This window comes from Leptinotarsa decemlineata, unplaced genomic scaffold (genome assembly GCF_025532065.1).
Source record: "Leptinotarsa decemlineata unplaced genomic scaffold, Ldec_3_MD MMD2_tig00000505_RagTag_RagTag, whole genome shotgun sequence".
In the NCBI taxonomy this organism is placed as follows: Eukaryota; Metazoa; Arthropoda; class Insecta; order Coleoptera; family Chrysomelidae; genus Leptinotarsa; species Leptinotarsa decemlineata.
This window is the reverse complement of record NW_027412549.1, coordinates 14,642,343-14,666,723: the sequence shown is the minus strand read 5'-3', so window position 1 is coordinate 14,666,723 and position 24,381 is coordinate 14,642,343. Positions and strand designations below refer to the sequence as shown.

At 36.2% G+C, this 24,381-nt stretch overlaps 2 protein-coding genes across 2 annotated transcripts; one reads left to right on the top strand and one right to left on the bottom strand.

The window, feature by feature from the left end:
* Positions 1 to 142: 142 nt before the first annotated feature.
* Positions 143 to 13,443, top strand: LOC111509819 (uncharacterized). The gene is made up of 4 exons (XM_023165650.2): positions 143 to 299; positions 6,174 to 6,366; positions 9,236 to 9,422; positions 11,551 to 13,443. Exons 1-4 carry the CDS (start codon positions 288 to 290, stop codon positions 11,771 to 11,773), a joined length of 615 nt encoding a protein of 204 aa, XP_023021418.2. The 5' UTR covers positions 143 to 287; the 3' UTR covers positions 11,774 to 13,443.
* Positions 13,153 to 21,096, bottom strand: LOC111509820 (peptidoglycan-recognition protein SB1). Its single transcript, XM_023165651.2, has 4 exons — positions 20,935 to 21,096; positions 20,257 to 20,471; positions 17,615 to 17,726; positions 13,153 to 13,659 (listed from the first exon to the last, which is right to left on the bottom strand). The coding sequence occupies exons 1-4, from the start codon at positions 20,990 to 20,992 to the stop codon at positions 13,472 to 13,474; spliced, it is 573 nt and encodes a 190-aa protein (XP_023021419.2). The 5' UTR covers positions 20,993 to 21,096; the 3' UTR covers positions 13,153 to 13,471.
* Positions 21,097 to 24,381: the final 3,285 nt, after the last annotated feature.

Here is a 24,381-nt window from a genome sequence, read left to right as displayed (position 1 = left end):
GGTTTTAAACAAACCAATCTAGTCAGTACAATGAAGGGAAACATTTTTTTCGATTCTGATGATTGTTTCATAATAATTATCTTCACAATCTGCCATTAATTGATACCTACGTATCAATCCTACATTTGGATTTGTTAATCGTTCAGGTGAGAAGATTTCTGTCAGCAATGACATTGACCGTTGTAAATAACGCATCCCTATTCTACTCGAGCCCTGTCCTACGTAAATATAAGTGCAGAATCTCGAGCAACAAAAACAGTTAATAACAATCAGTGGAACAAAGCAGAATGAAAGTACTGGTAAGTCATAACTATCCGAGTGTAGTGAGAAATTTGCATGATATCGATTGTAAGTTCAGTTGAATTGAGAAATTTTCGTATTGGTTTAATTTTTTTCCAAAAGTTCATGATAAAATGAATTGTTTTTCCGTTTGATTGTTGTCACTGATGATGGTGGTGATTATTTCAAATGAAACGCTATAGAAATATCAAATGATATACAGTGTCATCCCCAAAGTATGCACCATATGGGAAACTTATTTAATAAGGGTTTTTCAACAAAAAGTTATTCTTGATAAAAGTTTATGCATCCCCTGAAACTGAACATGCACCAATAAAATACAGTAAATACAGTACATAATATACGAGGAGCCTTCAAATATTTGATTTTGAGACAAGAGTAAAGTACTCCCATGTTGAAAAATGTCGGAAAATATTACTTAGAAAAGTTATTCACCATTGAATTGAGTCATGGTCATCTAAGTGAAGTTTTATTTATTTACTCATTTTTTTAAAATGGGGACTACAAAAAAAATTGCTAAAACGATAAATAGACAGCATCCTGTATACGGTGGTTTATTTTAAAAGCCTGCAATATTACAAATCACACAACTATGGTGTTAACCATAGTTGTGTGACCATTTTACTCTTCAATTTTTTTGAAGAGTAAAATGATTTTAAAAATTTTTGGTGCAAAGTTATTTTTATTTTTTGTTAACATCGAAAATACTCAAAATTATGCAATATTGTAACAAGAACTCAATATTCAATGATATCAAATCACAGAACATCAAAATAAAATAGGTATTTTGGAACAAACTCATTGATTTTCTGGAGATTATTTTGGAGAATTATTTTGGACAAGAAAATCTCCAGAAAATCAATGAATTTGTTCCGAAATACCTGTTCTATTTTGATGTTTTGTGATTTGATATTATTGAATATTAAGTTATTGTTACAATACAATATATTTTGAGTAATTTTCGGTGTTAACAAAAAATAAAAATAACTTCGTAACAAAAACTTTGAAAATTATTGCACTCTTCAGAAAAATTTCCCGTGGTTAACAGCGTACTTGTGTAATTCGGGATATTTCAGGCTTCCAAAATGAACCATCGTATACAGGATGCTGTCTATTTTTCGTTTTAGCAAAATTGTTTTTCGTGGTCCCCATTTGAAAAAAATGGGTAATGAAATTAAACATTGCTTGGATGCCATGACTACAAATCTAGATGTATTTTTTAATGCTGAACAACTTTTCTAAATAACATTTTCCGAAATTTTTCAAAATAAGAATACCTTACTCTTTTCTCAAAATAAAATATTTGAAGGCACCTCGTATATTAAGTTTGTTTTACTGTATTTCATTGGTGCATGTTTAGGAATACACAAACTTTTGTCAAGAATAACGTTTTGTCTTAATAAATAAATTTCCCATATGATGCATACTCTGGGGATGACACTGTATACCCTTGGATTGCCAAATTATCACTTTATCAATATCTGTAATGAAAACACAGGTCCGTATTTAAAGAAAAACTTGATGGTGGCCATGTTGACACGAAATGTTTTATGGAATATTTAACATTACATCGTCACAGTACACTTCAAAAAGAATAATTTTTTTTTTTTTGATATTTTCCGAAATAACAATTTCATTCGAAAAAAAAATAAATACAGCATTTTTAGTTTTCCCTGTATAACTCGAGAAGGGCAACAGTCGCGGTAAATTTTCTTCGACCATTGTATTGTTTCTGATGACAGTTACTTTCTTTACCATTTATTCATCTTCGTATCTGTTACGGTTTAGAATATAGTAACGTTGCCACATGATAAAAGAAACGGCCTCTATTAACGACCCTTCTTGAATCAACTCATTTTAAAGAGATGACATGCCAACTGATGTTTTGGTTTTTAAAGTATATTTATATTTTGACGAATTGTGCTGTCAAAAGTTGATCTCTGGAAAGTACGGGAATTCAAAACACAGTTGAAGCACTTCAACTCATTTATTGAATTTCATCAGTTCGGACTTCCATTGTCTAATAAAATATAAATTGATTTGGCCATTGAAGAAGCCCACAAGAAGTCCCGAGTCTGGTTGAGATACGTAGACGACACCTTCATTATATGGAACCATGGGAATGCAGAACTAGACACTTTTCTGAAGCACATCAACAACGTAAGTCCTTCCATCACTTTCACAATGGAGAAGGAAATCCACAACAACAATCCACAACAAATGGGAAACACGGGTCAGTATCTGAACCAGAAATCCAACCACCATCAATCGACTAAGACAGGAATCATCAAGACTCTACTAGACCGTGCCTTCAGGCTCTGTAATACAAAGGAAGGTCTCCAAAAGGAACTAGGCATCATCAAAAATGACCTTCAACGGAATGGTTACTCCAAAGTGATGGTAGAACAGGCTTTAGCTAGAAGACAGCAAGAGCTCCACAAGGAAGAGAAGCCTCCACAACCAGTACTTGTACTTCCCTACATCAGTGGATTATCGGAAAGGATAAGAAGGATTGGATCCAAATATGACATCAGGAACTGCTTCAGATCTGGTAACACTATCCGTAGCAGCCACACGAAAACAAGGCCACCAAACGCGGACTTCGATTCCAAGAATTGAATTTACTGGATACCGGAGTGTGGAGAATTATACATCGGTGAATCTAAGAGAGTTCGCATTGCTGAGCACAAGAAACACACACAGCGAGGAGAAATCAGAAAATCCGGAATAGCAGAGCATGTTTGGACTCATCAACATAATATCATGTGGGCTCAAGCTGAAATCATTCACAAAGAGGAACACTGGTTAAGCAGAAAATTCGAAGAAGCCTCGTATATGTTGTCCAACAACGCATTTAGTCAAGCTAGCGTAGAGATACGTAACATATGGAAACCTCTAATTTAACGAAAAACGACCAACTCCCGCCAAACGGTCATCTCCCGCTAAAACAACTGAAGCGGAGAGAGGAAAGAAGGGATAGGTGAAAGCAGTCGAATGACCTACAGTGTGAGCCATTTTTAATGTAAACACCCCCCTAAAATTTGAAGTTGTAAACCGATTTTAATAATTTTTTTTGAAATGTCAAGTACTAAAAGGTCTACCTTGGGACAAAATTTGGGCATACTAGCGATTTTTTTATTGAAAAAAATCACTACGCCACTGGATTCAGAGTGCCTCTAAACAGGTGTGACCAAAATTTCATGAAAAAATATTCATTGTTAACAAAGTTATGACAACTCAAAAATTCGAAAACTCACACAGCTAACAGTTACAAAAAACACCCTATATCAACAGATATAGCTATGAGATTTTTTTTATGATTTCAACAATAAAGTGCCGCCAGATGAAAAAAAAAAACAAATAGCGTAAATATTTTCAATGAAAATAACGGAATTGCATTCAAGTTTTCACGCAAATTAACTAAAACTAAGACCTAATATTTCAATTTAAATCTTAGTTGCCATGGAAATGATATTACAGTTTGACACTTGGGAAAGATTTGAGTGTACTATTGCCAACAATATTCATCTTACAGTTCTTCGAATTATTTTGTGTCATGGCTGCAAGATTGAGCGTAAGAGAGAAAAATGAAATTGTACGCCTTTCGGGAGATGACGTTAGAAGTGCTCGAGAGGTTTATAGATTATTTAATGAGAGACATCCAGATCGTCTTCGTATTAGCTGCGGCATGGTAAATAAAATAAATAAAATATTCAACGAAATTGGTGCAGTATCAAAAATGATGTTAAAAAATAATCCTGTACAAAAACGAAACAGGAATGACAGGAATAATCAATTCATTTTAGATTATTTCGGAAAAAATCCTATTGCCAGTATAAGGAATGCCACTTTAGGTTTGAATATTCCACGAGAAACTATTCGGAGATGTTTCAAGGTGAAGAATATTACACCTTTCAAGCCAAAATTTGTACACACACGTCAAGAAGGCGACGAAGCGAGACGCCTGGAATATTGTTTCTGGGCCCAAGGGGAATATTTAAACAATAGAAATTTCATAAAAAATATTTTATATACCGACGAAGCCATTTTCACTACAAATGGTGTAATCACAGAATTGTCGGTATTGGGCAGCGGATAATCCTAACTAGGTGATAAACTGTAAAAGCCAGTATTCACAAAAAATCAACGTCTGGTGTGGGATATTGAACGAACGAATTATTGGTCCTTTCTTTTTTGAGGAAAACATTAATGCGCAGAGGTTTCTAGAATTTTTAAACACAGAGTTTTGGGATGCTATTCACGAGCTGCTAATCAATGAACGATCAAATTTAATTGTCCAGTTAGATGGGTGTTCAGTTCATTATGCCAGAGCTGTGAGGCAATGGCTCAACGAACATTTTCCAAACCGATGGATAGGCCGTGGTAGTCCGTTTATAGAGTAGCCACCCAGATCTCCAGACCTCACAGTTTTGGACTTTTTTCTATGGGGACTTCTCACACAAAAGGTTTACAAAAACCGCTCAAGAGATAGAAATGAAATTTGTGCAAGAATTCTGTTTTAAAAAAAAATCTGTTTTAAAATCTGTTTTTCCGTTAACCAGCTGTCGCACCCCTACGAACGACAACCCTCAGAAGTCGAAACTTGTGCGAACTAAGGATTAACGAGGTCTTACCTTTTAACGTGTGATTCCTAACACCTAATTCGACAGGTATGTGCAGATATTAGCCCTCTAGAACTAAGGAACGTAATCAGAAACATTCGTAAGCGCTACGACACATCTATCGAAATTTGTGGTGGAATAGTAGAGGCTACTAGAATATGAGTTAGAATTAATTGTTGCACTGAATCGAAACATTTCAATAATTAGTTATTAGTTACGTTTATTAAAATTTTTTGCTTCATTGTTAGTTGAATTGTGTGAATGTAATTCCGTTATTTGCATTAAAAATATTTACGCTATTTGTTTTTTTTTTTCATCTGGCGGCACTTTATTGTTGAAATCATAAAAAATGATATATTGTGACTGTTAGCTGTGTGAGTTTTCGAATTTTTGAGTCATCATAAATTTGTTAATAATGAATATTTTCTCATGGAATTTTGGTCACACCTATTTAGAGGTACTCTGAATCCAATGGCGTAGTGATTTTTTCAATAAAAAAGTCGCTAATAAAAAAATCTCGATTTCCAACCAAGAAAAAATATCGTAGTATGCCCTGAAACTTTTATAAACATTTCAAATTTTGTCCCAAGGTAGATCTTTCAGTACTTGACATTTAAAAAAAAAATATTAAAATCGATTTACAACTTCAAATTTTAGGGGGGTGTTTCCATTAAAAATGGGTCACACTGTATAAATAGATCTTGGAGAACAAAAAACGAAAAATGAAAAATTAAAAAATATAAAATAAAAAAATTCCAAACCAAGTTACTTCATGACGTTTCGATTGTTAGTATTCACAATAGTCCACAATCCACCAGTTATCAACCGAAGATGATTGTGGATACTAACAATCGAAACGTCGTGACGTAACTTGGTTTGGAATGTTTTAATTTTCATTTTTTGTTAATAATATTTTTTAATTTTCAGCTTTTATCAATATTTCAATATTTTATTTTTTTTGGTTGTTGCTTGTATATTAGTTCTTTGTAATTTCAGTTTTTTGTTTAATAAAATTGTTATTTTTGGTTTATCTTATTGATTTTCTAATTGTTTTTTCAGGGTTTTCAAATCAATTTATACTATATTAGACAATGGAAATCCGAACTGATGAAATACACCACGAAACAATGTCAACCACCTTCAAACAAACATTTATTGAACTTTCGTCAGCGTCAACAACAGTTTATAATTGAAATACATTGTTTGTACACAGCCACATATGAAACAAAATAAATTCCTTTTATATTCCAGATACCAGTTACAATTATATTTTGTGTATTCACATGCAGAGCTGAGGATGATGGTCAGTATCACCCTGATGATGAAGGACAATATATTCCTGATTATTCTGGCAGATATATTCCTGACAACAGTGGAGCTTATCGAGATGATGGTACTGGAAGATTCTCTAATGACGGAAAGGGACAGTATCAAAATTTAATAGGTGAATATAGGAAATAATGAACCTATTTTCATATATGGCAGAAGCAAACTTATTAATTGCAAGTCCAGAGTCTCGCGAAGAAACAATTACAAACAGTATTGTTTTTTAATCCATTGAACACATTTCTCACACAACAAATACAAGTTTCGTACGTGTTTCGCTAACCAGATTAGCATCATCAGTAGGTGATTAGAACTATATTTTTACGGCATTTTTACTGTTTTATATGCAATTTTGATCAATCATTATTCCATCTGATTTGAATCAATTCGTAGAATACTATTTAATGAATTGAAAGGATAGATAGATGCCTTTAGTTTTTGGGAAAAAGCAGTCAAGTTCAAAATAAACTCCTGATAAAGATGTGTAGATATGATACCCCTTTATTTTTTACACTAGTATCAGGAGTGTTTCTGATACCAGTGAATGAATGTCGAGCTATTCTACTAGGAAAGCAAACCAAATACAGATGTTCATGGTTGGAGATTATCGCAGAAAATATCGATTATGTACCGGGGAAACAAATGAGCGAGATTATGGCGAAGGCAGAGGGTACGTTTGAAGATAAATGTAATCGTAAATGAAAATACATGCTCGGCATTCATCATCACAACCTCTACAAAGACAGGTGGATCGCAACAATACGTTTTCATGCCTGCCGTTTCGTCTACCACTGCAGTAGACATGATCAAAGGCGATGTGGTAACGGTCGTAGTGGGCGAGTTGGTGCTTGAGTTGTTGGTTCCGTTGTTTTCACATCTACTACGATGCTGGCTGAATAAGTTTAATTAATTTTTTTTAAAGATTTAAGTGTACTATTGTCAACAATATTCACCTTAAAGTTCTTCGAATTATTTTGGGTCATGGCTGCAAGATTGCGTGTAAGAGAGAAAATTGAAATTGTACGCCTTTCGGAAGATGACGTTAGAAGTGCTAGGGAGGTTTGTAGAGTATGAGAGACATCCAGATCGTCCTCGTATTAGCAGCGGTACGGTAAATAAAATACATAAAATATTCAATGAAACTGGTGCAGTATCAAAAATGATGTTAAAAAGTAATTCTGTACAAAGAAGAAACAGAAATGACCAAATCATTTTAGATTATTTCGGAAATAATCCTAATGCCAGTATAAGGAATGCCACTTCAGATTTGAATATTCCACGAGAAACTATTCGGAGATGTCTCAAGGCGAAGAATATTAAACCTTTCAATTTCACAAACTACACCTACACGATTTGATCTCCACAAACTTTATTGAAAAAATATATCACAACATGTTTCGCTAAACATTAGCTTTTTCAAGTGATTAGTCGTATTAATCACTTGAAAAAGCTAATGTTTAGCGAAACATGTGATATATTTTTTCAATAAAGTTTGTGGAGATCAAATCGTTTAGGTGTAGTTTGTGAAATTACTATGGATCTTCATCAGGAAATAATTTTGTAACCTTACAAACTTCTTCTTGTTCATTGGTATTAATTCAGAATACATTTGGTTGAATTTTTTACACGTTCTGACAATGATTTGATCACTTTGTTCATGTGTATAATAAATAATTTCATAAGAACTTCGTTTGAATAATCGGTATTTGCATTCAATTTGGAAGATGATTCAAAATACCGTCGATAATTCTTTGTAAATTACTTATAAAAGTAACCGAACTGCTATAAGCTTGATAATTCCACTGCTACCTAAATCCAAAGTCTAAAACAAATAATGTTTCTAGAAGAAGCGACTTTATTGAGAAAACTTGACGATATAGGTATAGGGACATGATATATCATCTTGAAGCATTTTTCACCATCTTTCAATTTATCGAGTAATATACAGGGGGTTTCCTTCGAGAAAATGAACTTTTGACTACTTTTATGCACAATGGAAATAATAGTAATTTTAGCACGGCCTGTATGATATGGAGTCGATTTCTTGGTGTTATTTGAATATTTCGAGTTTGTCCAAACTATCATCAGAATATCAACTTTTAATCAAATCAAATCAAACTTTTTGATAAAAGACGCTGCAATTCTGAAAATATTCTAGATCGATAGAACAGGTAAGGAAATGTGAGAGGTGAAATTTTCAGAAAAAATACTTTGCGTTTTCCAGAAACGTCTAACCTACCATCGACCGTGAGTCACGCTGTAAAACCTGACCTTGTTTGTGTACCGTCAAGGACAGGTAGCCAGATTCTATCAATGTTCATTGCCTATTCTTTCCTTTCGAAAGTATCCATATGTTTTAGAATTTATAGTGCCTCTCCACATGCTCTTAGAAAGTAATCTTGAGATTTATCAAGTATTACTATATGCAAGAGAGTTCAACTACAGCTGTACCTATACTCCTTTTCGTGGTTCCAATGTCATACCAGCAAACTTCTGCTGAAAGTCGATGTGACCAAGTATTTGTACTTCTTTTTTGCGCTTACGAGACAGATGAAAATAATGTACCAAAGTACACCTTAAAAAGGTCTACAAAAAGTTCCGCGATGGTATATGTCTATCTCTTAGGGATAACAATAATCGTTTTTTATCCTCGAGAAATAATGGCTTATATTCGAAGTGATTTCAAGCAATATAGCACTGATCCTTATCCAATTAAGTATCATAAATACATTGTGCATTCAATATAGATCAATATGACCCTCTACAGCATTTTATTTCAATGAATATTTTCTAAGATATTACAGATTTGAAATGCAGGAACATAGCGATTGCGGCGGTAACGGCCGGGGGCGGTGACGCGTACCTATAAATAGGGCGTCGAAGGCCCCCCTTCGTGCCATAACACTTTAGTATCAGCATTGTACCCGTGTGGAGACGAGGCAGGTCGTTAGTGCTTCAATAACTATCAAATTCGTTATTTTTTCCAGATAAATTCAAGTATCAAAACCAGTTCAATGCCAGAGGAAATGCTGGATCAGCTAGCACCATCAAAAGTAATTATATTCGACCCACTGCTAATAAAATACCGGTGCCCAGTTCGGCGACATATGATGATGGTAGATGGAGAATCATTCGTTTGGCCACTGACGTCAATGCCGATGGTCTACACTGGGAGTAAGTGAATTATTCTTTTTCGAAATATGTGACGGAACTGGCCGATGCTTGATGAAAACTTATTTAAATAACACTTCATTGTGAGAGTTATTTCGTTGCAACCATTGGTCCTGAAATGAACTTCAACTGTGTATCGTTCGTACACTCAAATGTAACGTTCCATTCAAAATATATCTGGAGACATTATATCAGGTAATCTAGCGGGCCATTTTACGAAACCGTCTCTGGTTGGGATAATTGTCAAACCTAACGTTCCAGCCATGGATGTTTTCAAGGGATGCTCCGTTTTCAAGAGCATTCAATAATGTGATAATGTGAGAAAGAAGTGTTGAAATATTAAGACAGCATTTATTTGATTGATTTGCCATTCATAAACAGTTCATATATCAGCAGGTCTACGCTGAAATCAATCGAGTAGATCATCTCCAGACCGGTTTCGAGGTATTACTTTTCATCAATACAGGAAAGTCTGTTGGATATAACTCTATATCCACCGAAGTATCAGCTGGAGGAGTAATTGATTTTTTATAGACTTTTATCCGAACCTACTGTATAAGTACGTTGGTAGAAATGAATGTTTCCATTCCGAAATGATCATTTTTTTATACTTTTTTACTGAGGAATTTCAATAGTTCGAACTTGCATTGTCTAATATTATATAAAATGAATTGAAATGAAAATTGAAAAGAAAATCTGAAAATAACAACTATATTAAGAAAAAATCACAGTGAAATAAAATACAAGTAAAAAATTAAACAATTGAACAAAAAATTGAAATGAAATCAATAATGAAGAAACTCTAAGCCAAGTTACTGCATGACGTTTCGGTTGTAAGTATCCACAATCGTCTTCGGGTGATGACTGGACTAATTCCTCCGAGAGATGACTATTTATGGTCATTCGAGTACTCTTACTTGTCCCCTTTTTATTCTTTTCGCTCCATTGGTTTAGCGGGAGATGACTGTTTGGTGGGAGTTGACCATTTTTCGCTTGATGATGGGTTTCCATATATGGCGTATCTCTACGCTAGCTTGGTTGAATACATTGTTGGACAACATGTATGCGGCCTCTTTGGATTTCCTCCTAAACCAGTGTTCCTCCCTGTGTATGATCTCAGCTTGGGACCACCCGATGTTATGTTGATGGATCCAAACATGCTCTGCTATTCCTGATTTGCTGGTTTCTCCTCGCTGTGTGTGTTTCTTATGCTCAGCATTGCGCAGTATATCGGTTTCACCGATATAGGATTTTCCGCACTCATAGGGTATCCGGTAAATGCAATTCTTGGAATCGCAGTCCGCGTTTGGTGGCCTGGTTTTCGTGAGGCTGCTACGGATAGTGTTTCCGGATCTGAAGCAGGGTCTGACGTTGTACTTGGACCCAATTCCTCTTATCCTTTCCGATAATTCTCTGCAAGCACTGGTTGTGACGGCTTCTCTTCCTTGCGAGGCTTTTGCTATCTTTTAGCCAGTCTGTTTCACCATCGCTTTGGAGTAGCCATTCCGTTGAGGATCATTTTTGATATTCAGTGTAATGTTCAGTATTTCCATGGTTCCATATTATGGAGGTGTCGTCAACGTATCTCAACCAGACTTGGGGTTTCTTCTGGGCTTCTTCAATGGCCAAAGATTCCACAAGAAGCCCATAACGGTCTCAGAATCATCGCGTCTTTATAACGAATTTCTCTGTACCTATCATACAGTAGAGGGAGGTTTTGATAATGAAATCCAGAAAACATATGACAAATCCATCATTTTTGAAATCATCCTAATTGATCTGGCGAAAGCTCTCAAAAAGTCAATATCGCCAAGAATCCTGCAGTTTTTATAGATGTATTCATGGACATCATTATTACGACAAATGGTTCTAAAAACTCACTTCTATTAGGTTAGGGCGTAGGTTAACTTACTAAAAAATCATTTTTGATAAAATTCGAATTCATTATTCTACTAGTATTAAGTAGCGCCATCTGTATTATTTTACAAACTTTCCAACCCACCTATTATCTTGATTCGTGACCAGTAAATACAAATTGTACCTCATTCGTTATGGTTTCATACTCAGTCTTGCACAACTTTCATGAATGGTAATTTCGTTGATGAAATTTAAAAATAACCAAATTTTTTAGGTATGAAACCGAGAATGAAATTACTGGTGAAGAGAACACCAAAGTTCACAATAAAGGCACCAAAGAAGAAATAATAAGAACTCAGGGATTTTACAAATATAAAGGACCAGATAACAATGTATACAATATTGAATATACGGCAGACGAGAATGGATTCATACCCAGAGGCAAACATTTACCACAATCTCTCCAAAATGTCATCACTCTTAATCGTAACTCGTAACTAGAGAGATTCATAAAAAATTATAGATCAGTCATTGTCACTCTCGTCACTTCAGTCAAGCTATTTATCAATAAAAATCGCAGTTGTGAGTTCTCTGAAATTAGTGATGAGACGTAAACAATCTTTGGTTATAACATTTCAATTCAATTTTTATTTTCTTAAAATTAGAATACAGATTAATTATCAAATCTTTAGATATTGCTCTTTAGAAAATTTAGAGATCGACCGCATTAGCCGAGTCAAAATTGCCTGTCTGCCATGTGCTCGATCAGAGATCAGAGAAACTTAGATTTAAATGTACATTGTAGCTAAAATTAGATGTTTGTAGTTACCGTTAAATACATAAAAAATGAATGAAATGAAATTGAGTATTTTCCAACTGCATTTGTAGTGAATCAAAAACAAAATTTCAACTACAAATGAGGCTGATGAATGTAGTAGAGTTCATTTTCTTGTAGTCTCATCAGTTACTGAGAAATCACTGTTGATACTATTCAAACTACGACATACGACTAGCAATGCGACATACGACTAGCAATGAAATAGATTTTAAATTGATTGTAGTTTATTCTAACACAGCACTCATTTAAAAACTACTAATAATTGTATAAAATGTTGAAGTGCAATCAACTTCATCGTTTGTAGTTTGAGGACAATTGTTATTTTATGATTTGAAGTCTTATTATCCTAGCTTTTTTGCTATGCTTCAAAAGAATATAAAATAAATTAATATTGTGTTGTTACTGCAATAAAGGGACTGTTACTGCAACCACTGTCTTGAACGTCTTCTGTTATCGTTATGGATCCACTTTTCATCACACGTGATGATCGGTTCCAAAGAAGGATCGTTTTGGTTGCGCTTAAGCAGAAACGTGACTTTGAAACGTGAAAATTTCTGTCGATCGTTCGAATCGTCGGGCACGCAATTTTCGAGCTCTTTAACCTTTCCAATTCGTTTCAAACCATAAAAAAACCTATGTGACCTGACGCCCAGATCTTCCTCCATCACAGACTTCATTTATGATGGGCCAGTCTCTACCAGGGTCTTCATTTTCTTATCCTGGATTACTGTAGGTTGATCACTTCGGAGCTCATCTTTGAGGCTAAAATCTCGAAATTTCGAAAACCTAAGTCGGACAATTTGGATTTGTAGAGAAAAATTGGCTAAAAATCGCTTGACATCACATGCTAATGAGCTGAAAATTGAAATTTTCAAAAAATCAACAGCATCAATGTATAGACTACAAAACATATTTATTGAGATATGGAGCTACAAAAACACATGATATCAAAAGGCACAAAACTTCCGAATCAACCTGAAAAACCACTTTTTCATCTCATTTCTGTATTTTTGGAAAGAAATCTTTCAATAAAACAACTTTAGAAATGATATACTGTATTTTTAATATAAATGAGACACATATGTTAATATTCAACAGTTAATGTGTCTGACGACTGTTCTAAAAGTGATATTAAAAGTCGAATGATACAAAAATTGATAAGTAGCTAGCGGCAAAAGTGCCGCTAGACCTACCAAAACATTTCACTTGAATTGTAGATAACTCAATGAGTGATTTAATCCTTACGTGTTGTTGTTGACACAATTTGAAACAATTGTATTTATAATTAATATACATGATTGCGGTCAAAATATGTTTTTCTGTAATATATATGTACTCGAAATAATCAACTATTATCTCAGTTGGGATTTGGGTCCCAGTTAGTCATTTTTTTCACTTCTTCGTACAAGGCATCACCAGGACAATTGGTAGGCTTTCCTTGTCTATGGCCGATCAGGTGATACCCTGAGACAATTTTACCATTATCTTTCCCACATTCAATGAGTTGCTTGAGCAAATTCAACTGGGAATTTGGAGGACTTATTCCTGAAAAAATATTTGGTTCGATGTGATGGTAAAAGATTGATGTTTTCACTTTTTGAATGGAAAATTAAGCTGAATCAATCAAATACAATATCAGAGATAGATAGATAAATAGATTTATTAGTGTTTTGTGCTGCTGTGTGTAGATGGAGCAAGTCATATTTCGCCGGTATAATAGGTATAATATATCTTTATCATATATAAATTATATGATAAGACTGCTTCAGAACACAGTCATAATACAAGAAATGGTTATCTTCTAAAAATCCCACAGCATCTCATGACAAGCTATAAAAAATCCCCTCAGTTTACTGCCATTACTTGCTACAAAAATCTGCCAAATCTAGTTGAAATAATCACGAATGACAAAGTATTCCATGATTGTGTTAAAACTATGCTTTTAGAAAGATGCTATACCAGTAAACAAGATTTTTTAATTGACAATATGACAATCAAATTCACAGTGGACGTAATTTTATTTTAGATTAAATTACGTGAATGGTGTAAAATGTTCACTCAATTTGTGGGCATATATGCTTATTTGTATATGTATATTGGTATATATATATATACCAATATGAAAGTTATTGAGTGTCTTGAACACGAGATCTATCAACTGAAACCACAAATGTGCGGTTAGCTCCTGTTGGTGGCTCCGTGCATTTGTATTTCTATCTTTTGGTAACCAAGTGTTGCCCATCCTTACACTTGGCTGCACCATACTGATGATGGGCCAAAAGCCCGAAACACGTGTCTATGGTTTGCCACTTTCATGAGTGCTATGTCCGATACTAATGTTTCTATATATATATATATATATATATATATATATATATATATATATATATATATATATATATAATATATACCCAAGTGTATAACAAATGGTGAATAGATATTATTATTATTATGTAGGAAAAGCCATTTCGAATGAAGAAATCATGTGACACACATTGTAAAACAATCACATATATCATAATATGAATGAAAATAAAATATATAGATGAAATAGATAGATTAACAGCATGTTATAATATACATGGCAGGTCAAAAGTGACCTGCTGAGGTCATAGGCAGGTCGACCCTCCACTGCAACCCATAAGGGTTTATTGTGGCTCACACCTATTCACACTCGCCCAAATAAACCCAGCTTCTTAACGAAGCCGATTAGTTTGTACGGTGAGTGGTCTTTCAGGTCATATGGTGAGAGTACGGATTTGCCGAACTCAAAGAACCTGATTCGGTCCCCAGCGGGGCAGGCACAGAGCAGGCATCATTTTCCAGACAGAGGCGACACACACTGTCCTCTGATAGTCCAAATCTCTGCATGTGATGATTCAAATGACCGTGACCTGTAAGAAGGCCTGTTAGACATCGTAGTTCATCCCTACTATAGTGTAACTGTAACTGTTTGTAATCAAGCTTCGAAGGGTGAATAAACGCCTTGGAGTGAGCCAATCCTGGAAGATTCTGTCAGAAGTCCATAAATCTTCTTGTCATCCAGGATTTCAATATTTGTTAGGCAACACCTAAAGCGATGCCAATGACAGGTTCTGGTCCGATGAAGCCGCTTGCAGCACCCTCCTTTGCAAGAGAGTCATCAGCTTCATTGCCTTCCAGGCCAGTATCGAAGGAATCCAGACCAGAGACAATCTGTTTAGTCTTCCTATCGAGGACAGTCTTTTTTATCAGTTTGCTACAAATTTGGACGTTGCTCGGTGCGAGCCAAGAGCTTTCAACGCCGCTTGACTGTCCGAAAATATATTTATTGACTTGTGAGTGAGGTTGGATTTATCCAATCTCTCCGCACACAATTCAATAGCGTGAATATCCGCTTGAAATGCAGTAGCATACGTTCCTAGGCAGGTAGATAACTCTGTCCTGGGTCTGCGACTGAAAACACCTGCACCAGAATCAGAAGATGTTTTTGATCCATCGCTGAACCAACAACTATCTGCTCTTAATATTTCCTTCTCCCGCAAGATCCAGTCCTTTCTACTCGGGAATAGTACTTTATAAGGCAGTTCGTAGTTGACAGTTGGAGGCATAAAGTTAGAGATCATTTCCAGAATGCTGTGACTTCCACTGTCAACCAACAGTCTGTTGCACTCTGCATTGATTTGATTTGTGCAATTGGCAATGTGCTTAAGTCTGTATGCAGTCTATCTAGTCTCTCTTCCCAGAAAAATGTGGAGAGGAGGCTCCATGGCCGCTGACGGTGTGGTCCTGATGGCAGACAAGCAGTCTCTGTAAGCCAGAGAGCTTCGCTTGGGCCGTTTTCTGTAAAGCCTTCGGCCACAAAGCAATTGCACCATACGTGATTATTGGTCTGACAATCATTACATGAATGCAATGGATTTGTTTGGAACCTAAACACCAAGTTTTACCACAAATCCTTGGTTATGTCCATAGAGACAGTCTGGCTTGGTGTGAAACTTTTTCCAAGTGAGCGTTGCAGGTGAGTCTTTTATCAAGGACAATGCCAAGATATTTCACCTCCGTTCCAAATGGAATGATCACACCATTGAGGGAAAGTGGCGTTAGATCGTCCAATTTCCTTCTCTTGGTGAAGGGGATTGGCACAGTTTTGCTGGGGTTGACAGACATCTGCTCCCTCAGGCACAAACTGTGAACAACGTCCAACGCGCTTTGGAGGATATTACAAATACTCTTCCCGACGTGGACCTTCCCAGGATGACAAGGTCATCTGCATAAGCGTGCAGATCAACTGTCGAGGCATCAAGCAGACTATCCATCAGGAGCGACCAAAAAAGGGGAGATAGTACCCCACCTTGAGGGCAGCCCCTGGTGACCCTGAACCTGATAGCCTCGCCTTGAAGAGGCAATACTAGGACTGCCCGTGGATAACACAGTTCCGCAGTACAACTTTCAAAAAGATTTCAAAATCATTATACTAAGTAGAGAGGACTGGCAAAACGGCCCTCCGGTAAAAACGGAAGAAACTTGGTATACAGATAGCTCAAAAACCCAACGAGTGGGAGCCGGTTTTTACGGAGGCAGAGCTGAGACGAGAATCGCGGCCGTCGAGAACTGTATAGGGAAAATAAATAGGCAGAAGGTCACAAATAACACCAATGTCATTTAACACCAATGTCATTTTCTCCGACAGCCAGGCAGCAAGTACGGCGTTCAGCTCAATTCAAGTCTTCTCAAGACTGATGGGAAGCTGTTTGAGCGCACTCAAGAAGCTAAGTGCCCAAAATAGGGTCACTCTAGCTTGGGTCCCCGGACGTGCAGGTCACAAGGGCAATAAGGAGGCCGATGTTCTGTCCTGTGAAGGCGCATCTAATGCTATGATCTGCCCAGAACCCTTCTGCAGGGTAGAGAAAGTATGTATAAAGACATCCATAAATTCATGGATGCAAGCCGAATCGATAGATTGGTGGAATAAGCTTCCAGGAATGAGGCAGGTGCAAGCGTTCATAAAGGAACCGTCGCGTTTCCCAGATTCACGGAAGACCTGCTAAAGGGTAGTGGTGGGTCTACTAATGGAGCAGAGCCGGCTCAGGAAACATATGAGCAATGTGGATCTGACAGAAGAAACCGAATGCAGGTTCTGTCAAGAAGAGGAAGAAACCGCTCTGCATGTACTCTATGAATGCGAATCGATAGCAAGGATGAGACACGCAAGATGCAGGGAAGAGAAACTAGAGCCTGCCAGCTATATGAAGGGGTAAATGTCAAGGCTACAGAGTCTCATCAAAGAGATGAAGCTAGATAATGAGCTCTAACAGCCAAGGAGCATCCCAATAGATCTGAAAAGATCGCAGTGTGGCCATGGGCCAGGTCCCTGACAATCTAATCTAATGCTGATTATCATTCTCATCGATATCGGTGAGATAAAAATAATGAATGAAAATAGAGTAAAGAAATATGAAACACACACTGCTGACTTCTACTTGTGAACAAAATTCAAATTAGTTCATGAAATACTTACTTTGAAAGTCGCCAATCAAACAAATCCCTATGCTCTTTGAATTATACTTTGGAACATGTGAGCCATGTATTCCCCATCCTCTACCTTCATAAATATTTCCATCACCACCAATCTGTAAAAGCACTGATAAATGTATTGTCCAAAATTTTTATTGAGTTGTATTCTAGATACATATGTAGTCTACTATTAGGTTGTTTCAAAAAGTTCTGTTCGTTTTCATGACTCTCCTTCCAACTGTTATGAGTATCTCAGTGAATACTTATTCAGGTGTTTGAAAAGATGGTAGTCAGATGGTGAGGGGTCTGGGAAGTACGGTCGATGAGGCGGAACTTTGACACTCAATTCGTCTGTTCTGTTGAACAGTGTCGTTCACTGCTGACGCAATTTCCGCTATATTTCGTCGATTTCCACACAATTAAACTCTGTTGTGATGGTTTGGTCAGGTTGCAGAAAATGGTAGTAAATCACACCCTCCGCTGACCACCATACAGAGACCATTGTTTTTTCTGGTGCGTTTCAGCTTTTGGGAAGTACCTGGCTGGCTCTCCTATTACCGTAGAGGATCCACTTTTCATCATACGTGACGATGCGATCCAAAAATGGATCGTTTTGGTTGCTTAAAAGCAAAAAATGGCAGACCTTGTCGATCGTTCAAAACGTGGGGCACACATTTTTCGAGGTCTTTGACTATCGAAATCCGCATTGGTAAATTGCATATGGTACGTCATCCCACGTACCACCATATGCAATTTGCCAGTCTCCACTTTGGGGCTCATCTTCAGAAATAGCTCAAAATTCTCTATCAGTATATACCTCGACATAGTAGAATGAATATTGAAACCCTTGAAACAACCTATATATTATGATATTCAAAGAAATTGCATGTAGGTCCTAATCAATATATCGAAGATAAGCTGATGAGATCATTTAATAACACCGAAATCATGTATGGACACTCAATTGTTCGTAAGGTTGAAAATTTGACAGTTAGTTTTGATCGGAAAAGGATCCAAGTCGAATATTTTGTGAGATATTTGTATATTCATCTGAAGAATTTGATGAAATAACAAATGTTTGTTCCCAGGCAAATCACAAATTATAAACTGTTTTCGAAGATGGCACCGCTAAGACGTCTGTATGAATGTTTTTTGATGAAAATACTTCTGTCCCTGTTTTATTGATTCATCGGGTTACAATCAGCATTGGCAATAAGGATATCAGAAAGGGAAATCAATACATACTGCAATTTTTCAGTTCATCCAAAATATCTTATTACAACTTGGGAACAATAATTTGGCATTGGGATTATTTCTAGACCTGTCAAAAGCTTTTGATTGTTTGAACCACACAGTTCTTCTACAAAAGCTGGCATACGTGGCCCTGCGCTGAAATGGCTTAAATCTTACATATCAGATAGAAAACAAATGGTATCAATCAACAAGGAAGAAATCAAAGCTGAATCAGACATAAAAACTATTGATACTGGGGTGCCACATGGTAGTATAATTGGCCCAATGATGTTTATCATTTTTCTAAATAACCTGGAGGAGATTTGTGGGAAAAATTGCAAAATGATAAATTATGCGGATGACACAAATTTGCTGGTTAATGCAGTGGACTATCTTGGTCTGATATCTATAACTGAAGAAAGCCTCTGTAAGGCAGATGAGTGGTTCAGGAGAAACAAACTTATATTGAATGACAAATACCAAAACCGTAATGTTCGAAACAAACCATGCAGGATTTGATTTACCTCAAGAAATTCGGCTGACGAATATAAGAAATGAGTACAGATTCTTAAGACTGCACATAGATAGCACACTGAGTTTCAACAGTCATATTCAAAATGTATGTTGAAAGTTGAACTCAGTGTTGTATTCAACGAGAGTTGTTGGTCAGTATGTCGAGACAGATGTAATCCGAATGGTCTATCATTCAAATTTTGAATCTGTTTGTAGGTATGGGATTATTTTTTTGGAGGTAGAAGAAATGTAGAGCAAATTTTCATTGTACAAAAGAGAGCCTTAAGAACTATGCTGAAACTAAACTCAAGAGAATCATGTAGAGGCAAATTCAGTAGTCTCAAAATACTCACACTTATACGAGTCTATATACAGAAACTCTTGTTATTCTTTTCTAGAAACATCTTTTTGAAAATACTTTACTACAAAATGTATATATCACTAGAAATTTTGACTATGAAGACTAACTGTTACAGAAAGGAGCCCTTTCTATCAAAGCATGAAAATGTTCAACACACTCCCCACCAGCATCAAACAAATGAATAAACTTGGTGAATTCAAAAAGGGAGTTCATAAGATTCTACTGAATAAAGAACCCTATAATATTGCTGAATATTTCAGCTACACTGTCTGACATAATCTATCTTGTTGGTGACGTTATTTCTGTTTTTGTATTTTTTTGGCGATTATTCTTCAGAAATAAAGATTATTATTATTATTATCTTCTCTATGTTCCTGCTCAGTACGTTGAACAGTTGTACATTTTCCTCTAAGAAAACATGCTAAGAAAACATTTACCTTGATTTTTGAACAAACCTCATATTCACACTGTATGTCAGTCACTGACTTAGAGTTTGATAATCCGTTACGAAAATTTGTTAAACAAAAATAAATACTCACTAAAAAGTTGTACCCTATGTCCGCCCAACCTCTGTTCGTCATATGATCATACTGAATATTCCTTATTCTTTGTTTACATGCCTGCAACGACTGACATGCTGGAGTTTCCGAGTGGTGGATTACCACAAAAGGAGGTGGATTCGTACGCAAATTTTTCTGGCTTTTCGGCGGTGTTGCACCCCAATTCTGTCGACTGATTATGTTTGGGCATGATGCTGAAATTGAATGGAACCATGAAGTATACCCCACGTCAAGCTCGAGTTGATGTGATGAGTATATTGAGTCAAACCGAAAAACATTTTTTTTTAATCAGTAGCTCACAGTGCTATGCTAATTGCATGGTATAAAGTCACTTCGACAAAGATCAATGGTGATATTGTGGAAATATTGTATTTTTTCGAAATATGTGGTAGTTGATAGCGAGAAATTGATGTTTTATATTTCACTCAACGGAAATTATTAATAATCAGATATGTGTCAGCACTTTCAAATAGAATTCGTGTCTAATTGAAACGATTCGTGATTTTTCAATTCTAACAACATAAACAAACTGTCAAATTCTTTAATCAGAATGAGGTAATTCGAATGGTATACTTGATATCTGTAGAAATTGAAAATTTTTTAATGAAACTGAAGTTTGCAACTTATACCAATTCACATCTTGTTGAAACAACTTACCTCCAACATCATACAACAACATTAGGAGTGAACAGTAAATTATCGAAAAACTGTTCATTTTGGATTGTTCAAAATTTTTTGGAGACCAGCCAACATACACATTAAGAACTGTTTGTCTGCATTGGGAACTGGCTCCTTTAATATACACTAAGCAAGAATAAACTGTGATTCCCATTCAGAGTCATACACCAGATAAGATTATTCACAGTGCAGAATATAAATATAACGTCAGCATTCTTAGTAGCAATAAACCGTTTGTTTACTGACGATAACTTATGATTCTCAAATTTTTTTGGGCAATGAATTCGTACAATGAAACTTTCAATTTTAGTTTTAGTAACTACCCACATGGTCAGAACAAGTCCGGCGACTGTATCCAGAAAATATACGAGGTGTGTCCAAAAATAAGGGAATGTAAAAGTGATACAAAGTTTTCACAGAAGGTCGAGAAGATGTGAATGACGACACATCAACAACTGATGAAAATGTTGAGGAAGTGAAGAAAATTGTTAACGAGAATTGTCGAATCACTATAAGAGAAGTTGCTGAGGATGTAGACATATCGGTTGGCTCATGTCATGCAATTATTTTGAAAATTTTGGGCATGAAGCAAGTGGCAGCAAAGTTCATTTCAAAATTGCTGAACTTCGGTCAAAAAATCGTGGCATGAGCATCGCTCAGGAATTATTGAATGACGTCAAAAGGTCATAACTGGTGAGGTTAGGTTAGGTTAGGTCCAAAGTGAGTGGGTCCCTTCGACCCTCCACCACAACCCGCAAGGGTTTATTGTGACTGACACCTATTCACACTCGACCAAATGAACCCAGCTTCTCAACGAAGCCGATTAGTTTGTATGGTGACTGGTCTTTCAAGAAAAATCGTAAGAGTACGGCTCTGCCGAACTCTTAAAACCTGATTCGGTCCCTAGCGGGGCAGGCACAAAGTATGTGCACTGCTGTTTCATCATTTTCCAAACACTGTCTTCCGACAGTCCGAGTATCTGTATATGATGATTCAAATGACAGTGACCTGTGACATCGTACACTATAACAATTTTCAATTGAAGGTGATTCATTAGCAACGACACACTTGAAGTGACCAACGGATAATCCTCTTACCAGCTCTGCAGAAGCGTACCAAAATAATATTTTTATTTATTTAAATACATAGGTAATTACGTAAAAATTGTTATAGTAGGTGGCGCTACCTGGTTTCAATGGTAAAACTGATTACATTTTCTTATTATGCCTAATACAGTACTTCAAAAAAACAGAAAAATTTAAAATAATTATTATGTTCCTTTTATATAGAAAGAGAACTACAAAGCAAAGAAATAATTACCTATGTTATGCTTATGAAGTTTCAGAATCCATTGACTCGTCCGAAGAGGAATCCCTAGTCACACTTGAATCTATTATTATTTGGTCGAAAACATTCCGTCCAATCTCAACATTTTCTCTTCTTCCTTGATCACATGGGGTACAGCATTAGCCCAATCTTCTTTTCGTATTCGTTCCATTGCGAGTTCTAATAAACGTTGGACATCAGAAATTTTACATGTCACGTTATCACGAGCTACGTAACCCTTAATTTGAGACCAGATTAATTCTATCGAGTTTAACTCGCAATGGTAAGGAGGAAGTCTCAAAATGGTGATGTCTTCAGCACGAGCTATTGTATCCACCACATGCTGGCGATATCTGTCACGATGCTGTACAATGACACTCATATGCTCGGCCTTAACCATATCCTTGGATTTTGTCCTAACCAACTCTGCATGTCTGCTTTTCTGGTAGTCATAGTTGGCAGCTGTTCTACTAATCGGATGTGATAATAAGCGTTATCCATTACTATTACCGAATTTGGCTCGACTCGTGAAAGAGGGGAGTCAAACCATCCTTCAAAGCGTTGTCTTCGTGATGATACCCTGTTTTTTGAAGAAAGACATTAGTTCACTATCGTCTAAGAAGCCACTCTCGCTACCTATACAACATAAACTTCCGCTTTCTTTGTACATTACTTGGACCTGCTACGGCAGGTCCAAGTAATGTAAATGTAAAAGTAAAAATAATAAAATTCAATCATATTACTCAGCTATTTTTCAGTTGTTTACTTACCTAAAAAACTATTTTAAAGTAGATATATTTTAAAAAACACTTCATTGTGAGATTTTCACTAGAACAGAATAACAAATCCGCAACACGTGTTTCGCTGCACAGTAGCTTTTTCAAGCGTGTTCACTAACAAACTGAATTCTACATACATTATGATTTATATATACTTTTTGAAATAATACTATTTACCTATAAACTAATAATATTCTAGGAACTAATTAATGACAGTTATACCTGAGTTTAAAGAACATTCATACCTGAGTTTAATGACTAATTATCTCACAGTAAAGTGTGAATGTGATGAAAATCTATGATAATGTATTTTGAAAAACAAGTATCGGCCAACTCTATCTTACATTTTAAAGTTGATAAATATAACATACTATTCAATGAATATAATGAAATATATTTAATAAATACAAAACAAAGTCACCTTCACAAGAAACAGAACACACTACGCCTATGCAAATAAGGACGCTTGATAATGAAGAAACTGAATGACTAGTTATGGCATTTTAAGGACGCAAATATAATAGACCCACGAAGTGTTGATTAGTTTACCGATGTTTCGAAGTATAACGAACTGGTTTACCTATTTGCTCGTACGTCCTATCGATGTGCAGAAGCTATCTTGTTACAGGGGGCAAATTTTATGGAATCATCTCACTTCTCAATTATCTACAATGGCGATGCATAGACAATAAAAATGACCCCGGTAAGAATTTAGTTCCAACATTCAACATTGTTGCCGTTAGCTCTCAGTTCAATTTGTATAGGAGTTACCTTCAATTGAAAATTGTTATTCATTCCTACTGTAGTCCAGCAACTGTATGGTATCAAGCTTCGAAGGGTGAATAAACGCCTTGGAGTCAGTCAATCCTGGAAGACTCTGCCAGAAGTCCGTAAATCTTCTTGCCATCCAGGTGTTCAATCTTTGTTTGGAAAAGCCCAAAGGGGTGCCAATGACAGGTTCTGGTCCGATGAAACTGCTTGTCGAACCCTCCTTTGCAAGGGAGTCAGCAGCTCCATTGCCTTCCAGGCCAGTATGGCCAAGAATCCAGACCAGAGACAATCTGTTGAGTCTTCCTATCGGAGAGAGTTGATTTTGGCAATTTACCATCAATTTAGACGTTGCTCGGTAGGAGCCAAGAGCTTCCAACGCCGCTTGACTGTCCAAGAATATTTTTATTGACTTGTGTATGACGTTGGATTTTTCCAATCTCTCCACACTGATGAGGAATCATGTGATAAGGTTATGACATCGAAACCAAAGTCCAATCGTTCCAATAGAAGAGCCCAGGTGAGCCAAGACCAAAAAAAGCATGCCAAGTTC

Coding starts and splice junctions, on each gene's coding strand:
- LOC111509819 (XM_023165650.2), top strand. Junction 6,367..9,235: donor ACAGTATCAAAATTTAATAG/GTGAATATAGGA, acceptor TATTTTTTCCAG/ATAAATTCAAGTATCAAAAC. Junction 9,423..11,550: donor GCCGATGGTCTACACTGGGA/GTAAGTGAATTA, acceptor CAAATTTTTTAG/GTATGAAACCGAGAATGAAA.
- LOC111509820 (XM_023165651.2), bottom strand. CDS start 20,992: ATGAACAGTTTTTCGATAATTTACTGTTCACTCCTAATGTTGTTGTAT. Junction 20,472..20,934: donor GTTGTTGTATGATGTTGGAG/GTAAGTTGTTTC, acceptor ATTCAATTTCAG/CATCATGCCCAAACATAATC. Junction 17,727..20,256: donor ACATAGGGTACAACTTTTTA/GTGAGTATTTAT, acceptor GTGCTTTTACAG/ATTGGTGGTGATGGAAATAT.